The 23,658-nt window shown below is 45.9% G+C and overlaps 1 protein-coding gene across 1 annotated transcript in view; it reads right to left on the bottom strand.

The window, feature by feature from the left end:
- The window catches only part of LOC119437482 (hatching enzyme 1.2), a 94,176-nt gene that overhangs the window by 32,658 nt on the left and 37,860 nt on the right, over nt 1–23,658 (bottom strand). The window contains exon 2 of the mRNA XM_037704493.2: nt 15,680–15,717. Coding sequence (XP_037560421.1) covers nt 15,680–15,717 — 38 coding nt within the window. The remainder of the gene's footprint in view (nt 1–15,679; nt 15,718–23,658) is intronic.

The raw sequence follows: 23,658 nt of genomic DNA, 5'->3' as shown, positions 1-23,658 counted from the left end.
GCCATTATTGCAGCCAATGTTCAACCGGGGACCATTATTCATGGTGACGAATTGGCCGCATGCAAATATATCACAAATTTAGTGGATGCTAACGGTGATATGCCTCAATCTGCATTGGGAGACAGTCAACCACAGAGTGAACTTTGTGGACCCAATCACGGGCGTTCATACGCCAAAAAAAAAATACAAAGGTATTGTCAATAAGTGAAGCGCCACCTCGTCAGCGGTGGGTATAGGGTAACTGTAGCGATGCTGGAGTCCCACCTGGGATGAATGTGGTGGCAGTCAACGGCCATGTGCGCTGCAAAGAACCTTTCCTGCGGTTGTTAGAAGCCACCGCTCGACACTTGCCAGTATGAAGGTGCATCGCAAAGTAAAAGAAAATAAAGCGTAGTTTTCTGACTCTTGTACGAGTGCTTTCCGGCATACCTGAGTGCTTACACGGTAAGCGCGCGGCAAACCACTTCTGCGATAGCCGACGCTCACTTCCTAAGCGTCGTCTCGGAAGTGAGACGTCTCGCAGCCATACTTTAGCGCGAGCAGCGAGCGATCTGTTAAAAGCCCAGTGAGAAAACCAAGCGCACACCAATCGGTGCTCGGAAATGCTAGCGCAAGTACGTAGCGAGCCGCGCCAATCCAATCCAGAGAAAAAAAGAGGAGGATGAGCGTCCCCTCGGGGTATAACGCCAAATGTATTATACCACAAATTAGTCTAGTACACATTCAGTGTACGTCTTGTAAACTTTAAAATGCTTATAGCCCACATTAATGTGACTAATATTATTGTACTAAATGCATTTATTTTATAACTTCCTTGTGCCTGTAATGCACTCGGTGGAACGACAAACAAGTGAAAGAAGGCACAACCATGCACCGACCATATGATCACGTGAGCCCCAGTTTGTCGACCGCCCATATGGCAACGCCCAATGGTTGATAGCCACTCTGAGTGAATCTAGATATACAAATGAAACTGGAGGCATGCCGACGGACAAACTTTGTCTCGTTAACATTAGTTCGTTCATCTTGGGGCATCGCCAGAGCTCGTGAAGATCCCGAGTTTCTTCAAACTCGGAGCATCCTGCATAGCACCCCTGGTTAGTTTTTGAAAGAGAGAAGCAAGCGTGCGATTGTGGCCTAAATGCAGGCAACAAAGAAGGAAAAAAAGCGATTGTGGCCTAATGATTTGAGCACCCAGGTGCTGTATTCGACGGCAGAGGTTCGATTCCCACATCAGGCACGCATTGTTTTATTTTATTTCGACAGCAATTATATGGATACTCCAAGCAGATTTCTGCCATCGTCGTCGCCGTCGCCGTGAGGTTCCATATAGAGTCGAACGGTGATGAAATCATCGCCGGGTGCCGTATACTGTATGTGCGGTTGAAAGCAAGCGAGGGACGCATGCTTTCACGGTGAGCGGACGCACGGCGGAGAGCAAACGCGACTTCTTCCGTCGCGCGTAAGGCCGTGCGGGGGGACCGGGGGGAGGGAGGCGATGTTTAGCTGCGGCACCATATGCGTATTTATATAAAAACGTTGCGAGGTGAGAAGGTAGTGAAGACTTCCGACGCTGCTCGATGAGTGTCCCGTGCTGATCTCGTCGAAAACCTCCGAGCCGCCCCCAGAGGCACAGGCAACAGTCACCAACGCCGCGTGCGTTCGGTGTCAACGCGAGCAAAACGGCGACGGCGTCGACAACAGTTCTGCGCATTGCTGGTGCTGCTGCATGTCCAAGTTTATACTTCTGATAAAACTACTATCCTTACTCCGTATAGCTCTCTAATAATTTGCTATCGCAATTGATGCTTCGCCTTTCGGGTGAAACTGTGGCATTTTTTTTCTTAAAATGACACGAGAGAGGAACTTATCTACTACTGCAAAGTGCCAAGAATGAGGCAAAGAAGGCTTCGTATTAAAAAACGAAATCTTAGTCTATGTCGGACGGGTGACAAAAAAATTGCAGCTCTGTTTTGATAAAAAATCTCAGGGAATGCTGATTCATAATGTATCGTAGCGTAATATTTCAGTGGCTTCTATTATCTCCCTTGAAAGCTTGTTTCCACTTCTTCCAACAATAGCGCAGTACCCAAACTTGGGTTTACAGCCACATTCATTACAATGCGCGGTGAAATCACCCTCTGACCGTGCCTTACGTTGCTGCCATGTTGCCGCAACCGATCTTTGACGCAGTTACCTTACGCATGAAAATGAACTTTGTACATCACACAGAAGAAACAAATTTTCTATGTATGTATGTGTATGTATGTGTGTGTATGTATGTGTATGTGTATGCATGTGTATGTATATGTATATGTTGCATGTATGCATGTATGTATGTAATCAAACAAGATGAACCCGCAAACAACCAAAATAACACGTACACACTCACATACATGTGTGTATGCACGTTTTCAGTTACGTCTCTCCTAATAAAATGTCGTTTTGTGCATTGAAGCACAAAAGTATCTGTAACGCCAACGTGTTTTTGCGGAAAGTTCGGGAATTAATAACTCGAAACTGCATGTCATCCTGAGAATTCGTTCCAAGTGGATCCTCCTTGCGAAGTCCACGGCTAGAATGTGTAAATTGCAATATTGGCGATAACGTAATTAGTTAAAATTTAATTAGTGAATTTTTAGTACTTAGTCAATTATGCATTTCATTTTTTTGTGCAAGTAATGTCCGCCTCTTCGAGTGGACCAGCTCATGAATTAGAATTGTGCTATCTGCCACAGGTCACCTTTAAAAATTTTTTGAAAGTGTTCACTGAAACACCCGGTATATACCAGAGAAAAAGAGAATAACGTACTACGTTGTTGTGCACCATATATTTTTTTTACGTTTCAGCTGGTGCACATTGTCAAAGTCACCAGCCAACACGTTTGAAAAATATACTGCGCACAACAGCGTACGTCATGCTCCTCTTTTCTCCGGACTATAGACCTCTAGAAAAGGGGGAGTGGTGTGTTACGGCGGCCTGACCACTTGAGGTGTTAGGAAAGGAAGCGGTGCTGGGCGGCGAGAACTAATGACTCGCTGTGCCGGACGCCGCGAAACCGAGTGGCCCCGCAGCCTTCTCATGTCAAAGTTGTTCCGAAAACGAAACGCAGCTCCCGTGATGCGTGTCGGACGCGGCGCTGCAGCAGTCTCCGAGGTCACGACAGCACGCTCAGTTCTGTTTTCAGTCACCAGGCGGCGATCTGGTTCAACAGCGAAAACGGCGAACCCCTAGGCGGTCTTCGTGACGTAGCGATAAGGGGACATCTCATTTGCTCCCCGCTCATTCACCTACGTGCACGGTGGAAGAATACTTTGCCTACGTGCTTACGCTGGCTTACGCGCCGCCGGTGTTGCTTCTACTAGTTAAGCTTTCCTTTCGTGAATGAAGGGCGACGGTTGAGCTGTGTGGTCGCTATCCTACGGTATGTTGGTTGCTGCGAGAGGCATCCGCATGCGCTCGTGAGATGCGCCGATGGGACCGCGGCACTGTCAGTCCCGCAGGAAAAAAAAAGGAAAAAGAAAAAAAAAACCCTGAATAAAGATGGCGAGCGGCCTTTGAAGCGAACGGAACGCGTTCATTATCGTGACAGCGTCCGGCCATAGACGTGAAAAGAAAAAGAAAATTTGGCATAAGTTTTGATTCGATGTGTTTCAGAGGTGTTGGCTCCTTGATCTATGTGAACTACTCGTCTCTCAGAGTTATCAATATATGTTATTAAAAGACAAACAAAAACACTACGAAGAAACGAGTGAGAAATACAATTCACACGAAGTATTTCACAGTTCCACATCGTAGAGCACAGACACTTCGCGCACAGTTTGCAGATACAGTAGTTCATATGCAGGCGTTGCGCAAAGCCACAGTGGTATGACAGACGGTTTCTTTCGAAGCATGTCGCTACTTTTTCAGTTAACAGCAACTAGGGAGCCTCGATTTGAATATTGCTAGCGTGACTATACAGATTGGAGACGTCCTTAGACAAGGACGATGCCACCTCCCTGACATGTTGGGTCATTTGGTCAGAACAGCTGCAAGGTCACGTTATCTGACCTAGAATGAGTGGCGCATGGATTTGTCGATGAATAACGTACTGACATACATACATACATACTTCGTTTTTCTGGGGGTTTACGTGCCAAAACCAGTTTTGATTATGAGACACGCCGTAGTGTAGGGCTCCGGAGTGATGTTGACCACCTGGGGTTCTTTAACGTGCACTACAACGCAAGCACATGGGCGTTTTTGCATTTAGACTCCATCGAAATGCGGCTGCCGATGCCGGGATTCGATCCCGCAATCTCATGCTCAGCAGCGCAACGCCTTAGCTGACTGAGCCACCGCGGTGTGTGTGTGTGTGTGTGTGCGCACACACACACACACACACACACACACACACACACACACACACACACACACACACACACACACACACACAGGTTTGCTACCTCACTCATGAGTCAACTCAGACAGACTGATCCGTGAGCCCGAGTGGTACCGGCTGACTAGAATTGAGCGTGAGTCCGGGCCCGAGCGAGCCTTAGCATTAAGCATAAATTTTAATGCGAAAGCATTATATGCCCCATGAAGGGGAAAATCCGGCGTCCAGCGTTAAGATACATTGGTACCAAAACCCATGTGGCCAAGGGATGACGTCACGTTTCAATATCAATGAAAACCGACCTGGCTCACACCAAAAATTTGACTTGGCCGAATTTGAAAATTGGCATGACCCACTTCCAAAGCCGACATGGCCCACCCCCAAAATTTACTTTGACCAATTCAAAAACTGATTTGACCCACGTTCAAGACCGACCTGGCCTACTCTCACAATTGACTTGGCTCCCCCCCCCCAAATTTGGGTGGTCCACCCTAAAGATGGACTTCGCCCAATTCGAGTACATGGCCAAGTGAACACGTCATGTGACATAGTCACGTGACCATATAAGAGCCTTACGTAGCAAGGTAACATGACCAAATGATGTCACGTGACATGGACGTCGAAATAGTACGGAAGTCGATGTAGTCGACACGTCCCGAAGGCTTCCGCATTCAATGCACCTAAGGGAACTTAAGTGCCTCTGTAAATTTTTTCTAAACCTTCCGACGCACGGAAACCTCGAAGGCTATGCTGCGTCCACTCTTCGCGCCACCACAGCACAATAGAGTGGTTTGATGATCAGTAAACGCTAGTGAGTGTGAATGAACGTCATTATGGGCGTGAACAAGTACGCGTGAGTGTGAGCAGAAGGGTGTGCAAGTGATTGCGTGTCAGTGCACGTTCGTAGGCGTGAGTCACGGTGATTGTGAAAGTGACTCTGAAGCGAGCTCTGATCTTGCTCTGTAGCAGCGATCCTTTTAGTGAGTTGGTAATTCACATGCGCTATATAAAGGGTGTCCCAGCTATGACGCAGCACGATTTAAAAAAAAGAGGAAAGGCGTTACCCGAAGCAAACCTAGCGCGTATTGTTTCCAGTACAGTGGAGCAGCCGCCAGTAATTTTTTCGTTACTGAGATTTAATTAGGTAATTGTAATTAATTATCTAACTCGAGAAGTACTGTCCTAATTATCAAAGTGTCAATGAGAAGATTGTAGAGCAACACGAAAAAATCCCGATACAGCTTTCTGTTGGTCAATACGTGCTACATAAATGCGTTTTTCCGAGCGTGAAAGAAGTCTGCGAATACACGCAAAGTGCCTCGAGTGGCCAGTCGCGGGGCAATTCTGCGTGTATTCGTGGGCTTCTTCCACGCTCGGAAAAACACAGTTTTATGAAGATGTTGAATTAGCAATGAGAAAGGTGCAAACTCAGTATACGGTAGTCATGGGCGACTTCAATGCAAAAGCGGGGAAAAAACAGATTGGTGAGCAAGCAGTTAGCAACTACGGCATTGATTCTAGGAACACTAGAGGAGAGATGTTGGTAGAATTCGCGGAAAGGAATAGGCTCCGAATAATGAATACCTTCTTCATGAAGCGCAGCAACAGGAAGTGGACCTGTAGAAGCCCTAATGGAGAAACGAGGAATGAAATAGATTTCATACTCTCTGCCAATCCCAGCACAGTGCAGGATGTAGAAGTGTTAGGTAGGGTAAAGTGCAGTGGCCATAGGTTAGTGAGGTCTAGAGTTTCTCTCAATTTGAAGAGAGAAAGAATAAAATTAGTCAAGAAGAAACAGGCCAACCTAGACGGAAGTAAGGGTAAAAGCAAACCAATTCAGGCTGGTGCTCGCAAACAAATGTGCAGCTTTAGAACAGGAAGATGAAGACAACATAGAGGTGATGAATGAAATCGTGACTAGGCTGATCTCAGAAGCAACAATTGAAGTGGGAGGTAAGACACTAAGGCGACCATAGGTAAGCTCTCCCAAGTAACAAAGGACCTAATAAAGAAACGCCAAAACATGAAAGTGTGAAACTTGAGCGATCTGATAAAATTCGCTGAACTGTCGAAACTGATCAACAAGAAGAAAGTAAGGGATATCCGAAATTATAACGTGGAAAAGATTGAGGAAGCAGTAAAATATGGACGCAGCATGAAATCAGTGAGAAGAAAACTTGGCATAGGACAAGGCAAAATGTATGCACTGAAAGATAAGCAGGGTAATATCATCAGCAATTTCTATGACATATTAAAAGCAGCGGAAGAATTCTATACTGACCTGTACAGTGCCCAGAGCAGCCAAGCTACTTTCATTCGAAGTAGTGAACAGGATACAAAGCAACAGATCTAACAGAGCAACAGGATACAGATCTATAACTAGCGATGAAGTTAGAAAGGTCTTGAAAGACATGACCAGGGGAAAAGCTGCTGGAGAAGATTGAATAACAGTCTATTTAATCAAAGATGGAGGAGATATCATGCTTGAAAAGCTTGCGGCCCTTTATACGCAATGCCTCACGACTTCAAGTGTACCAGAAAGCTGGGAGAACGCCAACATTATACTCATCCATAAGAAGGGAGACGTTAAAGAATTGAAGAATTATAGACCCATTAGCTTGCTTTCAGTATTGTATAAAATATTGTGACGGGGCGTCAAATAGATAAAAGTGGGACAGGATTATAAACAGGGACGGTTGACAGAGATGGCCAAGATGGCTGAACATGCGCAGCGTCCCCCGGCGATCATCATCTTCTTCCTTAATGCAAGGAGGAAGCCCGTAACATCTAACCGCCCCGGCGGGCTGAGCGCCGTCTCGGCGCAGACTAATTACATGTGCACGAGGAGGCGACGGAAAAGTACGGCTTCAGTCGGGATACGTGCACGATAGGGTAGATAGTAAAGAACTGTTCAGTGGGGTGATTTCATAGTTCACGTCACTAAGTTGCAGTAAAACCTTGTAAGGTCAGGTGTAAAGCGATAAAAGCTTTTCGGAGAGACCGATGCGACGAGAAGGAGTCCAGAGAAGCACAAGATATCCCGGAGAAAAGCAGAGGTGCCGGTGGCTGCGGTCATAACGGTCCTTTTGTCATAATTGCGAGTCGGATAGTCGCTCATGAGCGATCTCACGTGCCAGATGGGCTCGCGCGGGGGCATCGCGGGCATACTCCGTGGTATGTTGTGCAACAGTAGCGTGTCAAAGGTGAATACAAAGGTAGTCGTAAGTGGGACAGGATTTATAAACCGAGACTGTTGACAAAGATGGCCAAGATGGCCTAACACGCGCTGCGTTCCCCGGCGATCGTCGTCTTCTTCCGTAATGCAAGGAGGCGGCCCGTAACAATATTTACTAAGATAATTTCCAATAGAATGAGGGCAACACTTGACTTCAGCCAACAAAAAGAACAGGCTGGCTTCAGGAAACGATATTCTACGATGGATCATATCTATGTCATCAATCAGGTAATAGAGAAATCTGCAGAGTGCAATCAACCTCTCCACATGGCTTTCATAGATTATGAAAAAGCATTTGATTCAGTACAGATACCAGCAGTCATAGAGGCATTGCGTAATCAAGGAGTACAGAAGGCAATACGTGAATATCTTGGCAAGTATCTACAAGGATCGCACAGCAACCTTGGTTCTCCACAAAAAAAAGAAAAATACCTATCAAGAAAGAGGTCAGGCAAGGACACACAATCTCTCCAATGCTATAATCACTGCATGCTTAGAAGCAGTATTCAAGCTCTTAGACTGGGAAGGCTTAGGAGTGAGGATCAATGGCGAATATCTCAGCAACCTTCGGTTTTCAGATGACATTGTCCTGTACAGCAACAATGGGGACGAATTACAGCAAATGATTGAGGACCTTAACCGAGAAAGTGTAAGAGTGGGGTTGAAGATTAATATGCAGAAGAAGTAGTTTATTGATTGGAAAATGTAGAGAGGCCGGCCGGAAAAGAGGGCATCTGGCCTGCTACTCTACGTAAGGAAAGGGGAAGAGGTGAAGAGAGAGGGTCACAATGGGGGATGATAATGGGAGAAACGAGGTGAAAGGACACATTGCAGAAATGTTATCGCAAGCGTGAATCCAGGCCCGTGTCGCCTAAGAAACGTGAAGAGAAACACAATGTTCAATAGCTTGGCAAGGGAACAAGCATTCAAGATCGCCAGTCAACCTCTAGAGTCTGTAAGGAGTACGTTTATCTAGGTCAATTACACACAGGGGAATAATTGAGAAATTGAGAAACTGTGTGTGTATAATTGAGAAATAAATTTACAGAAGATTAAAATTGGGTTGGAGTGCATACGGCAGGCATTGCCAAATCCTGACTGGGCGCTTACCACTGTCATTGAAAAGAAAAGTGTACAATCATTGCATTGTACCGGTGCTAACATATGGGGCAGAAACTTCGAGGTTAACAAAGAAGCTCGAAAACAAGTTAAGGACCGCACAAAGAGCGACGGAACGAAAAATGTTAGGCCTAACGTTAAGAGACAGGAAGAGAGCGGTGTCGATCAGAGAACAAACGGGGCTAGCCGATATTCTAGTTGAAATAAAGTGAAAAAATCGGAGCTGGGCAGGTCATGTCATGCGTAGGATTGATAACGGGTGGACCATTAGAGTTACAGAATGGATACCAAGAGAAGGGAAGCGCAGTCGTGGACGGTAGAAAACTAAGGGGGGTGATGAAGTTACGAAATTTGCAGGCGCAAGATGAAATCAGCTAGCGCTAGACAGGGGTAATTGGAGACCACAGGGAGAGTCCTTAGTCCTGCAGTGGACATAAATATAGGCTGATGATGATGATAAAACTAGGAATCCTGATACTTCTATATTGTCACGTAGTAGTGACGCTGAAGGAAACAGTCTTAAAACTGTGTTTGACGAAACTGATTCTTTATTGGGCGAACCTGTGCCCACAAAAGCAAGCTACACTCAAAGCACAACGAAAGCGGCGAACACAGTCGGCGGTCGTCGAAAATCTGATCAGCGGCGAAACGCGTCGGCTTATATACCTGAGTCATCGAAGCTTCCAGATTAATCCCTGATGCCCGCGTGTGTTCCAGAAAGTTCTAGACAATTCACGTCGCTCATACAATCAGATTACATGAGCGTCGGTGACCATAGACGAAGGATAGAAGCATCGATAACGTTCGAGAAGCTTCCGATGCAGGCGCGTCCTGCGCGAGCGATAACGTTTAACACTTGTTAGCCGGTGGAAAGCGGCCACCGGTGAAAGATAAACATGTATACGTGTCAATATTACGAAAGTGTCATACAAATTATGGCTTCGCGATGGTTATACATATACTGCCAAAATGTTTAAACGTATCGATCTATAAGGACTGGATAACTCTGTCATGTTCTGCAATTCGTAATTACTACTGTAACTATTCTCTTCTATAGTTTAATCATTTTTGCCAATGCATCTTCTACATGTATAACTTGGAAAATCCCGCTCTATAATGCATATTTTCTTAATTTGTTTCTTTGATTTTTTTCTCCTTCTTTGGGTGTATATGGGCATTAGTTAATATGCGTTTTAAGGCGGTGGTCCCACTCCGGCGGCACGAGCCCCCCGTTTTCAGTACTTTTGGAGTAACCGTGGCGGCTCTTTTACTTAGGATGTAAAGTTGTGGTATATACCATAAAAAGCTTAATTCTTGTAGATTCCAACTATATATAATATAAGGAAATTGATTAATGTGATTTAGAAATAAATGCTCAAGAACAAGCATGAGATACATGGTTTTTGCGAACTGTCTCAGTTGTGACCATATTTAGAAGAAACTACCGCACTTACTGCATTGCGGCTTGCTCTGTAGCTTTAGGACATATTTATCTAGTTCCTAGACGTAGCAAATTAATTTTTAATTTTTACTTTTTGGGTAATTTGCTTTTGAAAATTGCCAAATATTGCAATCTTCTGTTGTAAACAGCCCGGCAACTACATGCTCAAGGAAGCTAAATTTTGGATAAAGTAGAGTTCAAGGAATTTCCATTTAGGACACAAAATTTCATTAATGTAACTTTATTAGTTAGAAAGCACAGCTTCGCAGCTTTATTACCTTCCCGCAAAACTGGGCAAAAATAAAACCAGAATTCTAAATATTGCTTATGTTCGGCCGCATTATTAGGTAAACTAATAAAGTTACACGAATGAAATTTTGCCTCCTAAATGGAAATACCTTGATCTCTGCTTTATCCAAAATTTAGCTGCCTTGAGCATGTAGTTGCCGGGCTGTTTACAACAGAAGATTGCAATATTTGGCAATTTCAAAAGCAAATTATCCAAAAAGTAAAAATTAAAAAATAATTTGCTACGTCTAGGAACTAGATAAATATGTCCTAAAGCTACAGAGCAAGCCGCAATGCAGTAAGTGCGGTAGTTTCTTCTAAATATGGTCACAACTGAGACACAGTTCGCAAAAACCATGTATCTCATGCTTGTTCTTGAACATTTATTTCTAAATCACACCAATCAATTTCTTTATATTATATATAGTTGGAATCTACAAGAATTAAGCTTTTTATGGTTTATACGACAACTTCATATCTTAAGTAGAAGAGCCGCCACGGTTGCTCCAAAAGTACTGAAAACGGGGGGCTCGTGCCGCCGGAGTGGGACCGCCGCCTTAACCAGTTAAGTTTATCAGAAAATGTTTTGTTTTGGCCAGTGCATTTCGTTTCGCAATTTGCTGTATAGGATGTGGAACGACTATTATAATAATACTTTCTTGCGGACGTAATATAATAATAGTGCACAATACTTCTGCTCTCTGTCCTGTCCTTTTTTTTTTCTTTTTAACAGCGGAGCTGTTTAAGCCGGGCGTGATGTGTCAACCGCGAACAGAAAATGTGGGTCAATCCTGGCGGTTGTGCAGAAAGGGTCCAAGCGCAATGGCACATTCTCATGTGAACTACTGAGGCGGAGCCTGGCTAAGTCTAGCTAAGCATGGTTCGGACTACTTAATAATAGTGAGTCATCGATAGCCAATCGATAGCCAATCAATAGCTAATCGATAATCGATCAATAATCAATAACATTCGGAAAATGCTGGGGATGACTTGGTAGTGCTTCATCATCATCATCATCAGCCTATATTTATGTCCACTGCAGGACGAAGGCCTCTCCCTGCGATCTCCAATTACCCCTGTCTTGCGTTAGCGTATTCCAAGTTGCGCCTGCGAATTTCCTAACCTCATCATCCCATCCTGACTTTCTGCCGTCCTCGACTGCGCTTCCCTTCTCTTGGTATCCATTCTGTAACCCTAATGGTCCACCGGTTATCCATCCTACGCATTACATGGCCTGCCCAGCTCCATTTCTTCCGCTTAATGTCAACTAGAATATCGTCTACCCCCGTTTGTTCTCTGATCCACACCGCTCTCTTCCTGTCTCTTAACCTTACTCCTAAGATTTGGTAGTGCTTAGTCTAGCCCAAATACGTGGGCAATACCTTGTGATAGCCAATCAATAGCCAATCAAAAGCTACTCAATAGTCGATCAATAATCAATAAATTCCGGAAAATGCTGTGGTTGACTTGGTAGTGCTTAGCCTAGCCCAAAAGCAAGGCCTAGCTAGGTTCCCATCAGCCCCGCTGTCTCTTTGGCATTGCGCATCCAGTGCAAGCTACACTAATTGTTCTTTTTTTTTTTTTTCTTGCGCATCTTGGGCAGACGGTTGTAATTCAAGACTGTTATCATGCGCTGGTAGTGTCTGAGTGTACGGGGTGACGAGGCTAGTCAAGCGGTGCTTAAGGTGGATACACACGCGAGGGCAAAATCCCGCCTGCTCCGCGGACAGTGACGTCATCACTTGAATCCGGCGCAGCCGAGATAGGTCGCATTCGCACAGCCGGACCGCCGTTTGCGGAATCCGCGCGCTTACTCTCGACTCCAACGCTTATTAGCAGCTGCGCGTTTGCATACTCGGCGTGCTCTATATGCCATAGCGCTATGAGTACCTCAACAAGAGCCAAAAGAGTGACGGTTGCCTCGTCACTTAGCGTTTTCTTGTGCACCTCACTCATGTCGAGTTCACGCAGGCTGCGCGTTCTGAGTAAATAGAAATGCGCGCGCAACCATGACTCGCCTTTCCCGCTGCACCACAACAAAAGCACATGCGGTCACTGCTACACAACAAAAACACACGTGGCTTCAAGCCAACGTGTTTAGATTAGAAAAAGTAATCTAAAAACTCGATAGGGAAACAGCGCCAAAAAACACGACAAGACAAGAAGGGAGACACACACCAGCGCTGACTGACGACTGAATTCTTTATTCAGAAAGGAACACATATATACCAAAAGAACAAGAAAGAAAAGAAGGGTAGATCACTCCGCATGGGCAAAAAATAGACACCGATCAGATTTGGATTTCCCGCGAATTATGACGGTTCCGGAGATATGTTAGTTCTGCCTCAGACAAGGCCACAGACGGAGACATATCACCGGAACCGTCATAATTCGCGGGAAATCCAAATCTAATCGGTGTCTGTAATCGGTGTCCGCATGGGCAATGTTTTGCCAGTGCGCAGTGATCTACCTTTCTTTTTTTTCTTTTTTTTGGTATATATGTGTTCCGTTATGAATAAAGAATTCAGTCGTCAGTCAGCGCTGGTGTGTGTCTCCCTTTTTGTCTTGTGTTTTTTTTTTTTTGCGCTGTTTCGCTATCGAGTATGTACCGACTAGCCCAAGCCTAGCTCTAAGGCCTTGTAATCTAATAACGTTGCTTCAAGCCGACAACGCGCCATCGTAGCCACGCCAATTCGTCCAATGTTGACAGATTTGACGCTGACTACGCTGAATTGCGGTCAGACGACCGCCAAATGGACGGATGGAAATACCGGCGAGCATTTTCAATCCGGACCGCGAGCGGAGGAGGCCGGACTAGGCGAGGGCGGCACGTTTTGATGACTCGCGCGTCACGTGATACGCCATCCGCTGCGAAAATTCCTCCTCCGTCCGGTCGTGTGAATGCACCTTTAATAACACTTTTTTTTCTTGCCAACCTCGCTTTCTTTTCTGAAACTGAAATAAAGGATGAACTGAACTGAGTGAAATAGTGCTGCTTTGTTCGATCGCTTCACAGGTCGAGCAGCAGTGTTTATTACTTGCTGGTCGTGTGTGGTGGCCGATGCGCAGTGTCTCGTCATCACAATGGCCATGAAACGCGCGCGCAAGCAAACAATGGCCATGGTTTTTTTTTGTAGGCGCTGCAGTGATTTCAGGTACGGTTTCCTTTCAGCATTGCTGTAGAACTTCGTTGGGTCAAGGCTTGAAGTGAATGTAAATAATGCACGCAGAGACGTAAAGGTTGCCTGCAGCTTTGGCGCAACAGGACTAAATGTGCCGAGACGTTGCGTATCCATGACCAACGCGTTTTCAGCAAAGTTAACAGGCCCACCCGATTGAATTGAGTTGAATTCTGGGGTTGTACGTGCCAACACCACGATTAGATTAAAAGGCACGCCGTAGGGGGGGACTCCGTAATAATTTCGGCGACCAGGGGATCTTTGGTGCGCCCCCAATGCACGGGTGTTTTTGCATTTCGCTCCCATCGAAATGCGGCCACCGCGGCCGGGATTTGATCCCGCGACCTCGTGCTTAGAAGAGCACGAGGTAGCACGGGGTGCTTAGCCGAGCTAGACCACAGCCGCTAAACCACCGCTTAGCGTGAGCGCGCACGCACGCGCGCACACACGCACGCACAAGCGCGCACGAGCCCGGACGCACATATACAGACGTCCAAAGAACGAGGGCACGAGCAAAAGATCACAACAGCCGATTCTCTAGAGGTTCATTCACATGGGTCGTTTTGATGCCTTGTGATGTATTATAGAGATGCGACAGTGGCTTTGACTAAGTACAGCTGTAATACAGTATACGGGGTGTTTGCTTTAGACAATACAGTATATTAATAAAAAAAATTGTGAGTACAGAGAACATGGTGTTTAGCAGACCAGTTCCTGGGCAAGGTGGGCATACTAATAATGCGTACTTCTTCTTCTTTCTGAGGTTCTACGTACCAGAACCAGTTCTGATTATGAGGCACGCGGTAGTGGAAGGCTCCGGATTATTTTTAACCACCTGGGGTTCTTTAACGTGCACTACAACGCAAGCACGCGGGCGTTTCCAATTTCGCCTCTATCGAAGTGCGTCCGCCACGGCCGGGATTCGATCCCGCAACCTCGTGCTCTGCAGCAGCGCAACGCCTTAGCCACTGAGCCACCGCGGTGGGTATAACGTGAAATTCAGAAGAATAATTCACAAGAATTCATTATTTAATTTTTTTTCATTAGTGCCTGGGAGGTGGTTGTTTAAATGAAAAATTTGTCGACAGTGACATTTCCATGCACACACATTTTTTTTCTAAATCTTGAAAATCGCTCTTAATTGGATATACTATTCATCATCGAATTCCAAAGCTCAGCTGAGGAGATATCGAGACTGAGCGCATCCCGCTGCGCGTCAGACAGCAACGCTCCGTATAGAAGCGTGGGGTGAAGTTTGAATGACAGCATGCCGCGACAGATGCTGACCCGACACACAGTCATACATGCTTACCAGGCAAAACGTTGCCGTATCAGTAGTTACCACGACTGGCCGAGACGTTCGATTTCAAACTTCCTTGCGCTTGTCGTCACAAAGAGTTTCGGTCTGATATGATAGCGGGGTCACCTTTTCTGCGCTCCCACGGCGCTCGGTTTCGATATTGGCTGGATTTACCGTTGAAGTTCGATGATAAAGATCTCGAATTAGGGGCGACTTTCAAGATGTCCGAAAAAAAGGAAAAAAGAACACCCTGCATAGCCATCACGGGGTGCTCACCCGTTCTCAGGCACTTGAACAAACAGGCCAGGTCACAGGCATTTCAACTATACCTCTACGTGGATTTTAGGTTCCCGTGTTGATGACTCAAATACTACCCGGATGACCTACTATTGCACATCAAGTAACACTTATAGAAGTTCGAAAAGTGTGTAACTGCTCGAAGTAACTAACGTAACTAACGTGACTACGACAACAACGATCTTTCAGGGCAGAAGCGAATCAGGAAACGTGAAAGGAAAAGTAGTTGGAAGGCGTTACCCAAAGACATGGGCGAGTTTCTCTTCAACTGCTTCTGTGTACATTGTGTGGCCGACTGTCGCTTTCATGAATCTACCTCCACACTGAAGGTTTCCACACTAATTCAATTCGTCAATTAAGGTCAGGAAAAAAAATACATAAACGTCCACACTAGTTACCCAGGACAGAAGGAAGTATTTATCTTGGCATTGCACTTACCTTTTGCTTTGGAGGTATGATGTCTCCCTCGATAAGATCTGCAACAGATTGGCAAAAACTTAGTTTAGCGTAGTACTCTCTCAAGCAGGCTGTCGGCGGAACAAATAATTGCTGTGATGAACAAGTGCGCCCATCATCTACAGAAGTGGTGCGGATAGTAATTGCAAAAGAAGGGAAGTTGAGGAGACGGTCGTCCTATCGATGTATCAAATAGCGCCACCAGTGACACAGTGTAGCCAATGACAGCGCAATGACGAGTAAGCGCGCGGCAACAATCTAAAACGAGTTGTAAAGAATTCTTAAAAATCGCTTGTTGCAGATAACACAATATTAATCCTTGAGCTGGATTGCTTGAAGAGGCGGACGTTTACTGGCATCAGAAATCGAAATGAACATATGACTAATTAACAAATTTCACTAATCAACTTTTAGACTAATTCGATTAGGGCAGATATCTCAAATTAGAAATTGTAGCCGGTGAGTTCGCAAGACACATTCGAATGAATTCTGAGCAAGAGACCAATTTCGAGATATGCGTTCCCAGGGTGTGCGATGAAATGAATTGGCATTGGTATTCTGGTTATTTTGTCCTGCAATGCATAGAAATGCGCTTTGTTAAGAATGTAAGTTCAAAAATTAACCGTGCATTTTACCGCAAGTATAACGACGTTGGCCTCAAAACTGGTGCTAGTTTTAATATCTGTTGCAAGTGGATGTGCGTTGAGAACTCACCGATTCATAAACTGCAATGTGTGCCCTAAATTAGATAAAATTAATTATCGACAATTTTTTATTTGACAATTAGGCAGTCCGATTTTTTGTGTAAGCTATTGTCCGCCACTTCGAGCAATCCAGTACCCAAGTAAGTCGACTCCCGTCAATTCGACCTCAGTTAATTCGACTTGTCGCTTAAATTGAGCGCACTGAAAAATTCCTGTGAGAAATCGTACATTGCTGTGGAAAGGAAACTCGTTTATTTTGACCGCAACAGAATGCCGCTTCGGTTATTTCGAACCCCACCAGAGCCCTCCAATGCCCGTAGTGGTTACTAAAGCCTTGAGAACACAATAAAGTCAGCAGACGGTGCTACTGCTTTTGCCGGTTTTGAGGGTTTTGTCAGCGCGGAACAGAGTGTTTGGGGTTGTCGGCCACTCATCGACGACGGTATACTGTCAGAAGCGCGACAGTCAACCATGAGGCAGTGTTTAAACATGTTCGCGCTCTATATCGAAGGCTGGCTGAGTCGTGCTTCAAGAACAAGAAGAAAAAAACATTACAGCCTACTTCGAGGCCACCTCCCCTCCCGAAAAAAAAGAAGAAAAAAAGCTTGAAATCGTTCATCTTGTTGCCGTTTTTAAATTCGACCTTCCGGGCTGTTCCAGCAAACTGTGCGGTCCCGGAGGGTCGACATAACGAGAGTCAACTGTATTAGAATGGTGCTTTCAGCCACTGCTAGACGATAAAAAAAAGAAGAAAAGGGAAAGATCTGCATAAGCGCACTGGTTGAAGAAATATTTACCGCTACATCGAATCTGTTTTGACAACACTTTTTTTTTGGTGACAACTCCGCTTAAGACAGTAAAATATTTGTATACCTCCGAGTGCGTGTGCTGGCCGCCCTTGGATTCGAAATCAGGATGCAACCAACAGTGGTAGGAGGAGCGAAGGTCGTCGCGATATCAGCACCGCGCTCGCAGGTGAACAACGACCTCAGGTCGGCATGTTTATGCGCACCCGGCAGCCGCCGACTGGGTATATCATAGGCACGCGCTCACGGTCCCTTTGATAAACGGGGCCAGCACAACCTCCTTTCACTACAACCTGGTTATTTCTCCTTGTACATTTCTGGGTGAAAAAAAAAGGCTCCGTGAGGCTGATACGAAACGAATCGCTGAATGGAGTCGCTTATCTCTCAAGGACAGGGTTACATTTCCGCAAAAATCAACGATCAGCCCCGAAACTTTGATGAAAGAGAGAACTGCGGGGAGAGTAGTAGTCGGGGTGCGACTTCTATCACCGAGAAACACCACAAGAAAAAAGTGTTCCGCTATACAACCGAACCACTTCACTCGCAAGATACAGCACCAGGAAGTAAAACTCGAACTTTGGCGTGGCAACGGTGCGACAATGACTGTTATCGACGAATGGTGTCAAAATGCGTTAAAGGCGTTAGACATGAGACTCTCGATGACGACCGTTGTGAGCAGCTTTTCATGTCGGAGGGTAACACGCGGCGCGAAATTACGAGGAGGGGAACACTAAGTAACAGGACTTGTGCCGACACTACCAAATGATGTATATTCAAGAAAAAAACATTCGCTTTTGAGAGCAGCCTATTATCTCACAATCAAAAGCCCATACAAGGAATAAAACACAAAAGAAATCAACGAGATGCAGCATATTTGACGGACCTTGCACAGCTTTGTTCGTGATGGCGACTGTAAAAAAAAAAAAAAAACCGAGGACACCTAAGCACTCCTTATGAGTTGTGAATGCGAAAGCATTAATGTCCAGTTGAACATCGCTGAGCGGTCCTTCGAGTTCTGAAATCCTTGCGGGCATGCGCGCACGTTGAGACGCTTGGCGCGTTTTGGTTTGGCCTTATGAAAGCGCAGTTAAAACGCAGGCGAGAGCTTGTGCGGACAAGGAATGCGCGGATAACACAGGGTTTCGAGAGAGAGAGCGAGGGTGACGTGGCGTCGCGGCGAAGCCCTCTCCCCTCACGCAACACCCGGCGCGCTATTAGAGAGCTTTAGATTAGGGGGACGCAAGCATTGGTGCCCCCTAATCTAAAACTCTTTATTGAGGCAGCAGGTATCTTTTCGCCTGCACTGCTCCGTCGAGGCGGGCTCGTGACATGGCGTCGCAGCCAATGGTAATTTAGGTGCCGTTTTTCGCTTGTCCCGACGATAGACGCCGACTTTTTCGCTCTATTGGCCATTTCACGCTTTCGCATCAATATAGGAATTATCGATTGATTTACGCGTTAAAATGCTGAGCAATGTGGTATTAAGGATGCTGTTGCATCGAGGGCTATGAGAGATTCAGCAATGCAGGGGGAAAGTTATCTGTCAATTTATTTCCGCCAACAGTATTTAACGTTTACCTCGCGCTGTGCACAATCCCAATGCGGGAGCATCGGCCAGAATTGTGTCCCGTGGCTTTGTAGCTAGCAGCCGAACGTCACAGCTGCTGAGCTAATACAGCTAATGTTTGCGACTTAGAGCGCAAATCGCTTACTTATGACCATAATCGAACAAATTTGATTGAAGCAGTTCACATTACACTTTTTAGAAGGTGCAGTTATGACCGCATACTGCGGCTTCCGAATGATTTTTGGAGCGTCGACACCTGATAAAAGGGCCGCGCACCTGGTGAGTGCCTGCCGCCTGTCGTTTCAAGTGCCCGCTACTAAGCCGACCTATAGGGAGACATGCCTCACAAGTTCTGGAAGTTTTCTTCGGGCGGAAAGCTTTTCTGCTGCAGAAAAGAACTGTTGCCGCAGGAAGGCTGCCGCTATTTACAAGTAACCTTGAGGGGGCAAGCATTTACATATATATATATATATATATATATATATATATATATATATATATAGGCGAATCAATCTAACAGCGCACATTGTTGGCCTGTTTGGCACTTGCTCGGAAATGAAACGTGGCACAAGCAAGACGACAGCAATAGCAACCGCGCATCAGTGTATTTGTTATCGTACCTTTCTCGTCTCATATTTCTTTGCCAATTATTATTATTTTTTTTCGACAAGAGCTAGATGTGACGCGGTCCTGTGTCCATCTAGCCAGAGTTAATCTCGAGGCAAGCGTTTCCACGTTCTGTTAACATATAGTACAACTATACGGTATGCGCTAGAACGCTGCCTTTGATCGGGCAACGCTCCGTTTTTCTTCAGACGAGCCATGAAACAGGCGTGTGTCTGTTGCAGTTCAGAATGGCGCCTCACTTCTGTCGTAGCCCGAGAGGCTGGTGGTGGCAGATCTCGTATAGGAAGCAGAAGCAGCTGCAGCGCCATCTAACCAGTGCCCGATGCCTATAATGTGTGCGGCCGTACAGCTCCAAAAAACGTTGGAAGTGCCCTCAAAGCTGTGCGTATGGCAAAAGATAAAAGAGTGGCGCAAGTGGGCTGTTTCGAGTACGTTTCCGTCACCAAGGTGAAATGGAAAACGAAGAGGAGCGGCTGCGCGATGCTACGCGTCGCTATCGGGTGCAGAAGCGTATGGAGGTGCGCGGCACAGCGACTGCGACCGGAGCCTCAGATTATACCATTTCCTACGACGGCGGCTTTGAGTACTACGAAAGCACGAGTACGAAGCATCGAGTACCACCAGGCTTCCCAATCTCAGACGAGCACTTGTTTGCACCTTCGGCCGTCATGTTAGGGTCGGTGACAAAACATCTCAAGTCGCTTCTTCCCGCGCAACAATTGGTGCACCTTAGCGCTTGCCCCCGTCTTTCTTTGCGCATATGATTTAGTTCACGCTGCTATGACTTCATGATGCAAAACCAACTGGCACAATCTTTCACCTTACTAAGGTTGGTGCACGCCTGCAGCGTCTCTTTGGTTTCGGAACAACTTAACAACACCAAAGGTTTTTGGATATGATACGCAGAGAAAAAGATGCTATACAGGCCTCTGAATTCTTTTTCATGACAGTGGGCCGTATTCTACAATTGTACCGCAGAAACGAACACGTGTATTCGAAGACTGCTGAAGGTTTGCTGCCTTCAGATCATCATCAGTCGCTGGCTACTTCATGTCTACTGTAGCACGGCGGTTTCTCCAAGCGAACTCCGATAACGGCTGTCTTGCGTCAACAGAATCCATGGTATGCCTGTAAATTCTCTCATTTCTTCACACTACATCGTTCTCTGCCGTCAAAGACGGCGTTCACGTTCCCGTGGTCCGAATTCTGTTAGTCTAATGGGCCACCGGTATTATGCTGTACGTGACCTGTCCAACTCCTGTTCTTTGTACTTGGTATACCATTAATGCATACCTGAATGTTGATAGTGATAGTGGGGAGCTGCGCAACTAGAAGGCGAAGCGGAGAAAACACTACGTAGAACTTCCACGGCACCGGCTGACTCCGCAATTGACTTCCCCCATGATAGCGTGGACAATCCTGTAATCTTTTATTGACGGCGTTCTACTGCTGAAAAAAGCCAAATGCAAATAACATCTAGCCATCGCGTATTACGTATTATACTAGATAAGTGCTAGTGAAAAAAGAAGCACTAAGGGCGTTTACGTCGGTTCCGTCTCTATACGGATATAGAGGAACATCGGTTCCGATGTTCCTCTATATCCGTATTCAGCTGCTGAATAGCACGATCTGCGAATCAACTCACTTGGTTTAGGAAGAGATCGTCATTTCTTCGTAATTCTACCATCGAGATGAACAGACGTGACTTTCCTGAAGTTCAAGAAGGGGGCCGACAGATGGAGTAGCACACTGCGGTATAAAAGTTGCAAACAGCGATGAGGTGCCTCAGAAAGGCTGACCTAGGTTTCGATAGGTGGACCTATTTTTGTCAAAAGCGGCCTGGTCATCTATGGCAGGTTAGCTTCAAAAGGTTAGTAGGGTGGCGTCAGGTGCGGTCATTGTCGGTGGTGGTTGGATGTGAAGGTTTCATCATCATCATCAGTCTATATTTATGTCTACTGCAGGACAAAACCGTCTCCCTGCGATCTCCAATTACCCATGTAAAGACTTATCAGGCACCGTATCCCTGTTTGTAACTTCCTGAAGTATATAACAGATGAGCGCGACGTTTTTTTTTTCTCACTCGAGGTCATGGGTTCCCTCCCGACTGCTGCGCCGCGTTCAGATGCGGAAAAATGAAACGTAAGAAAAAAAAAGACACGCTCGTACATAGGTTTATGCTAAAGAAAGCCAGGAGCTCAAAATTAATCCAGTCCCGTAGTACGGCATGCCTCATATTCAAATCGTGGTTTTGGCACGTAAAACCTAATAAATCTTTAAGGTTATTTTTCTCACGTCCGGTGCGTATACGAAACAGTGCTGTGAGGGTAGTTTTACGAATGATTAAAGTGGTGTCGCCAGTGCAAAGGCGTCCGAGAGTGGCAAATTTCGAAAATGGAAATCTAAAGATACCGTGCAGCTTCGTCTCAATTTCATGCAGCGTGAAACAACGCATTCTCGCCCGACGGTGCGACCATGCGTGCTCTGCCTCCGTGGGCCTGCAAGGGTTTCCGTGCGGTAGCACTGTGCGGTCTCAAGTGAACGGTTGTCATAAATAAAAGGAAGAACGAAAGAATGAACGAAAGAAAGAAAGAAAGAAAGAGAGAAAGAAAGAACGAAAAAACGAAAGAACGAAAGAAAGAACGAAAGAAAGAGAGAAAGAAAGAAAGAAAGAATCGGTGGAGGCAAGTAAATGTTTTTTTCCCCGCAGTTTTACGTGCCAAAACCACGATCTGGTTATGAGGCACGCCGCAGTGGGGGAGACTCCACGTTAATTTTGACCACCTGGGGATCTTTAATGTGCACCCAATGCACGGCACGCGGGCGTTTTTGCGTTTCGCCCCCATCGATATGAGGTCGCCGCGGCCGGGATTTGGTCCCTAGACCTCGTGCTTAGTAACGCAAAGCCAAAGCCACTAAGCAACCACGGCGGTTCGAGGGAAGTAAAGTGCTTTATGAAGTCCTCTCCTTAGTCTGCAATTTGTCGTTGCGCGCGCGCGTTATTGCTCCAGTACACCACGCTATATTTTATACTGTGAAAGAAATTCGCGGCAACCGAAGCTTTCTACTGCCGGCTCCGCATTAGCTGCAGTCAGTTACCTGTTTCACGTGTCTAGCGCGTGAATCCGCATGATGCACTTGTTCTTTATTATTGCAAAGAGAAGAAGCATGATGGCCTTAAGCTTCCGGAATTAACCACCGTTTCATACGGCATTGATGAACTTTGGCATTTACACGGCGTGATTAGCCGTGCGATGCAAGTGGCACTCAGCTGCACGCTGCGTGGAAACTGAACTTTGTTCTTCCTGTCCAGCATACCATAATTTTAGAACTAGCTACGTAAGATGGTGCATAGAAATTCAGCTGACGTAAGTTGAGGCATTGTGATACTTTTCACATGTCAAAGTAGCGTACGGATAATAGGATTGACAATTAAATATCAAGTGGCAGGCTACAGATATGCTCATAGACTAGCAGTGTCTGACTTGCTTTGTTTACCCGCTCCGATGCCTTGGTTCGTTGTGCTGAGATAACACGAAAGACTTCGATGCTGCAACTATGTCTGAAATGATCCTCTTCACTGAACAAAGTGGGCAGGCTACGGATTTTCCTAAGAAGCGTATGCCTCGTTTTTATCAGAGTGCTCCTGACGTCAATCATATCTCTGGTTCTCACATTCTCCGTGAAGCAGGTGTGAAAAAGACGTTATCTGCTCTCGAGAGTCCCAGACCCAGTTGCTCGTATTGTTCCCTAGCGCTCGCCGGAAAAGCGTGCGAGCGTGGTCATGGAAGAACAATGGAAGCAAGTGACCTTTGCCGCGATTAACGCTAATTGTGCGGGACGCACTGACACCGAACGCTGCTGCTGGTGCAAATATTTTACTCGCTGATCGGAATTCTTTTTCATTCAGATATGGGGAGCAGAAAAGTCGGCATATATGCGTAAACATAGTTCGTTGACTGATTTACTGGAAAGGTCTGTGTTGAAGAAACGGATTGTCCCTTGAAACAAAGCAAACAAAATAAACATAACTCAAGATTATAATGTATTGAGGTAGAGCTTTTGCTATAGTTGTGAGTGGCAGGTCACGACATCGGCAGCTATAACAACTGGGAAGAGCTAACTAAAGAAGTGAGTTGGGCTAGTTGGTGCTTTGCTGGCTTGTTTGCGCATTCGTTTGCGCATTTTTCTGCGCATTTGCTCGCGCATGCCATGGCCCCCTTGCATGTCCCTGATTTATTAAATTTTTTTCAGTTG

Source organism: Dermacentor silvarum, chromosome 1 (assembly GCF_013339745.2).
Source record: "Dermacentor silvarum isolate Dsil-2018 chromosome 1, BIME_Dsil_1.4, whole genome shotgun sequence".
Lineage (NCBI taxonomy): Eukaryota > Metazoa > Arthropoda > Arachnida > Ixodida > Ixodidae > Dermacentor > Dermacentor silvarum.
Note: the sequence above shows the minus strand (reverse complement) of the source record. Positions and strands in the feature narration are given on the sequence as shown.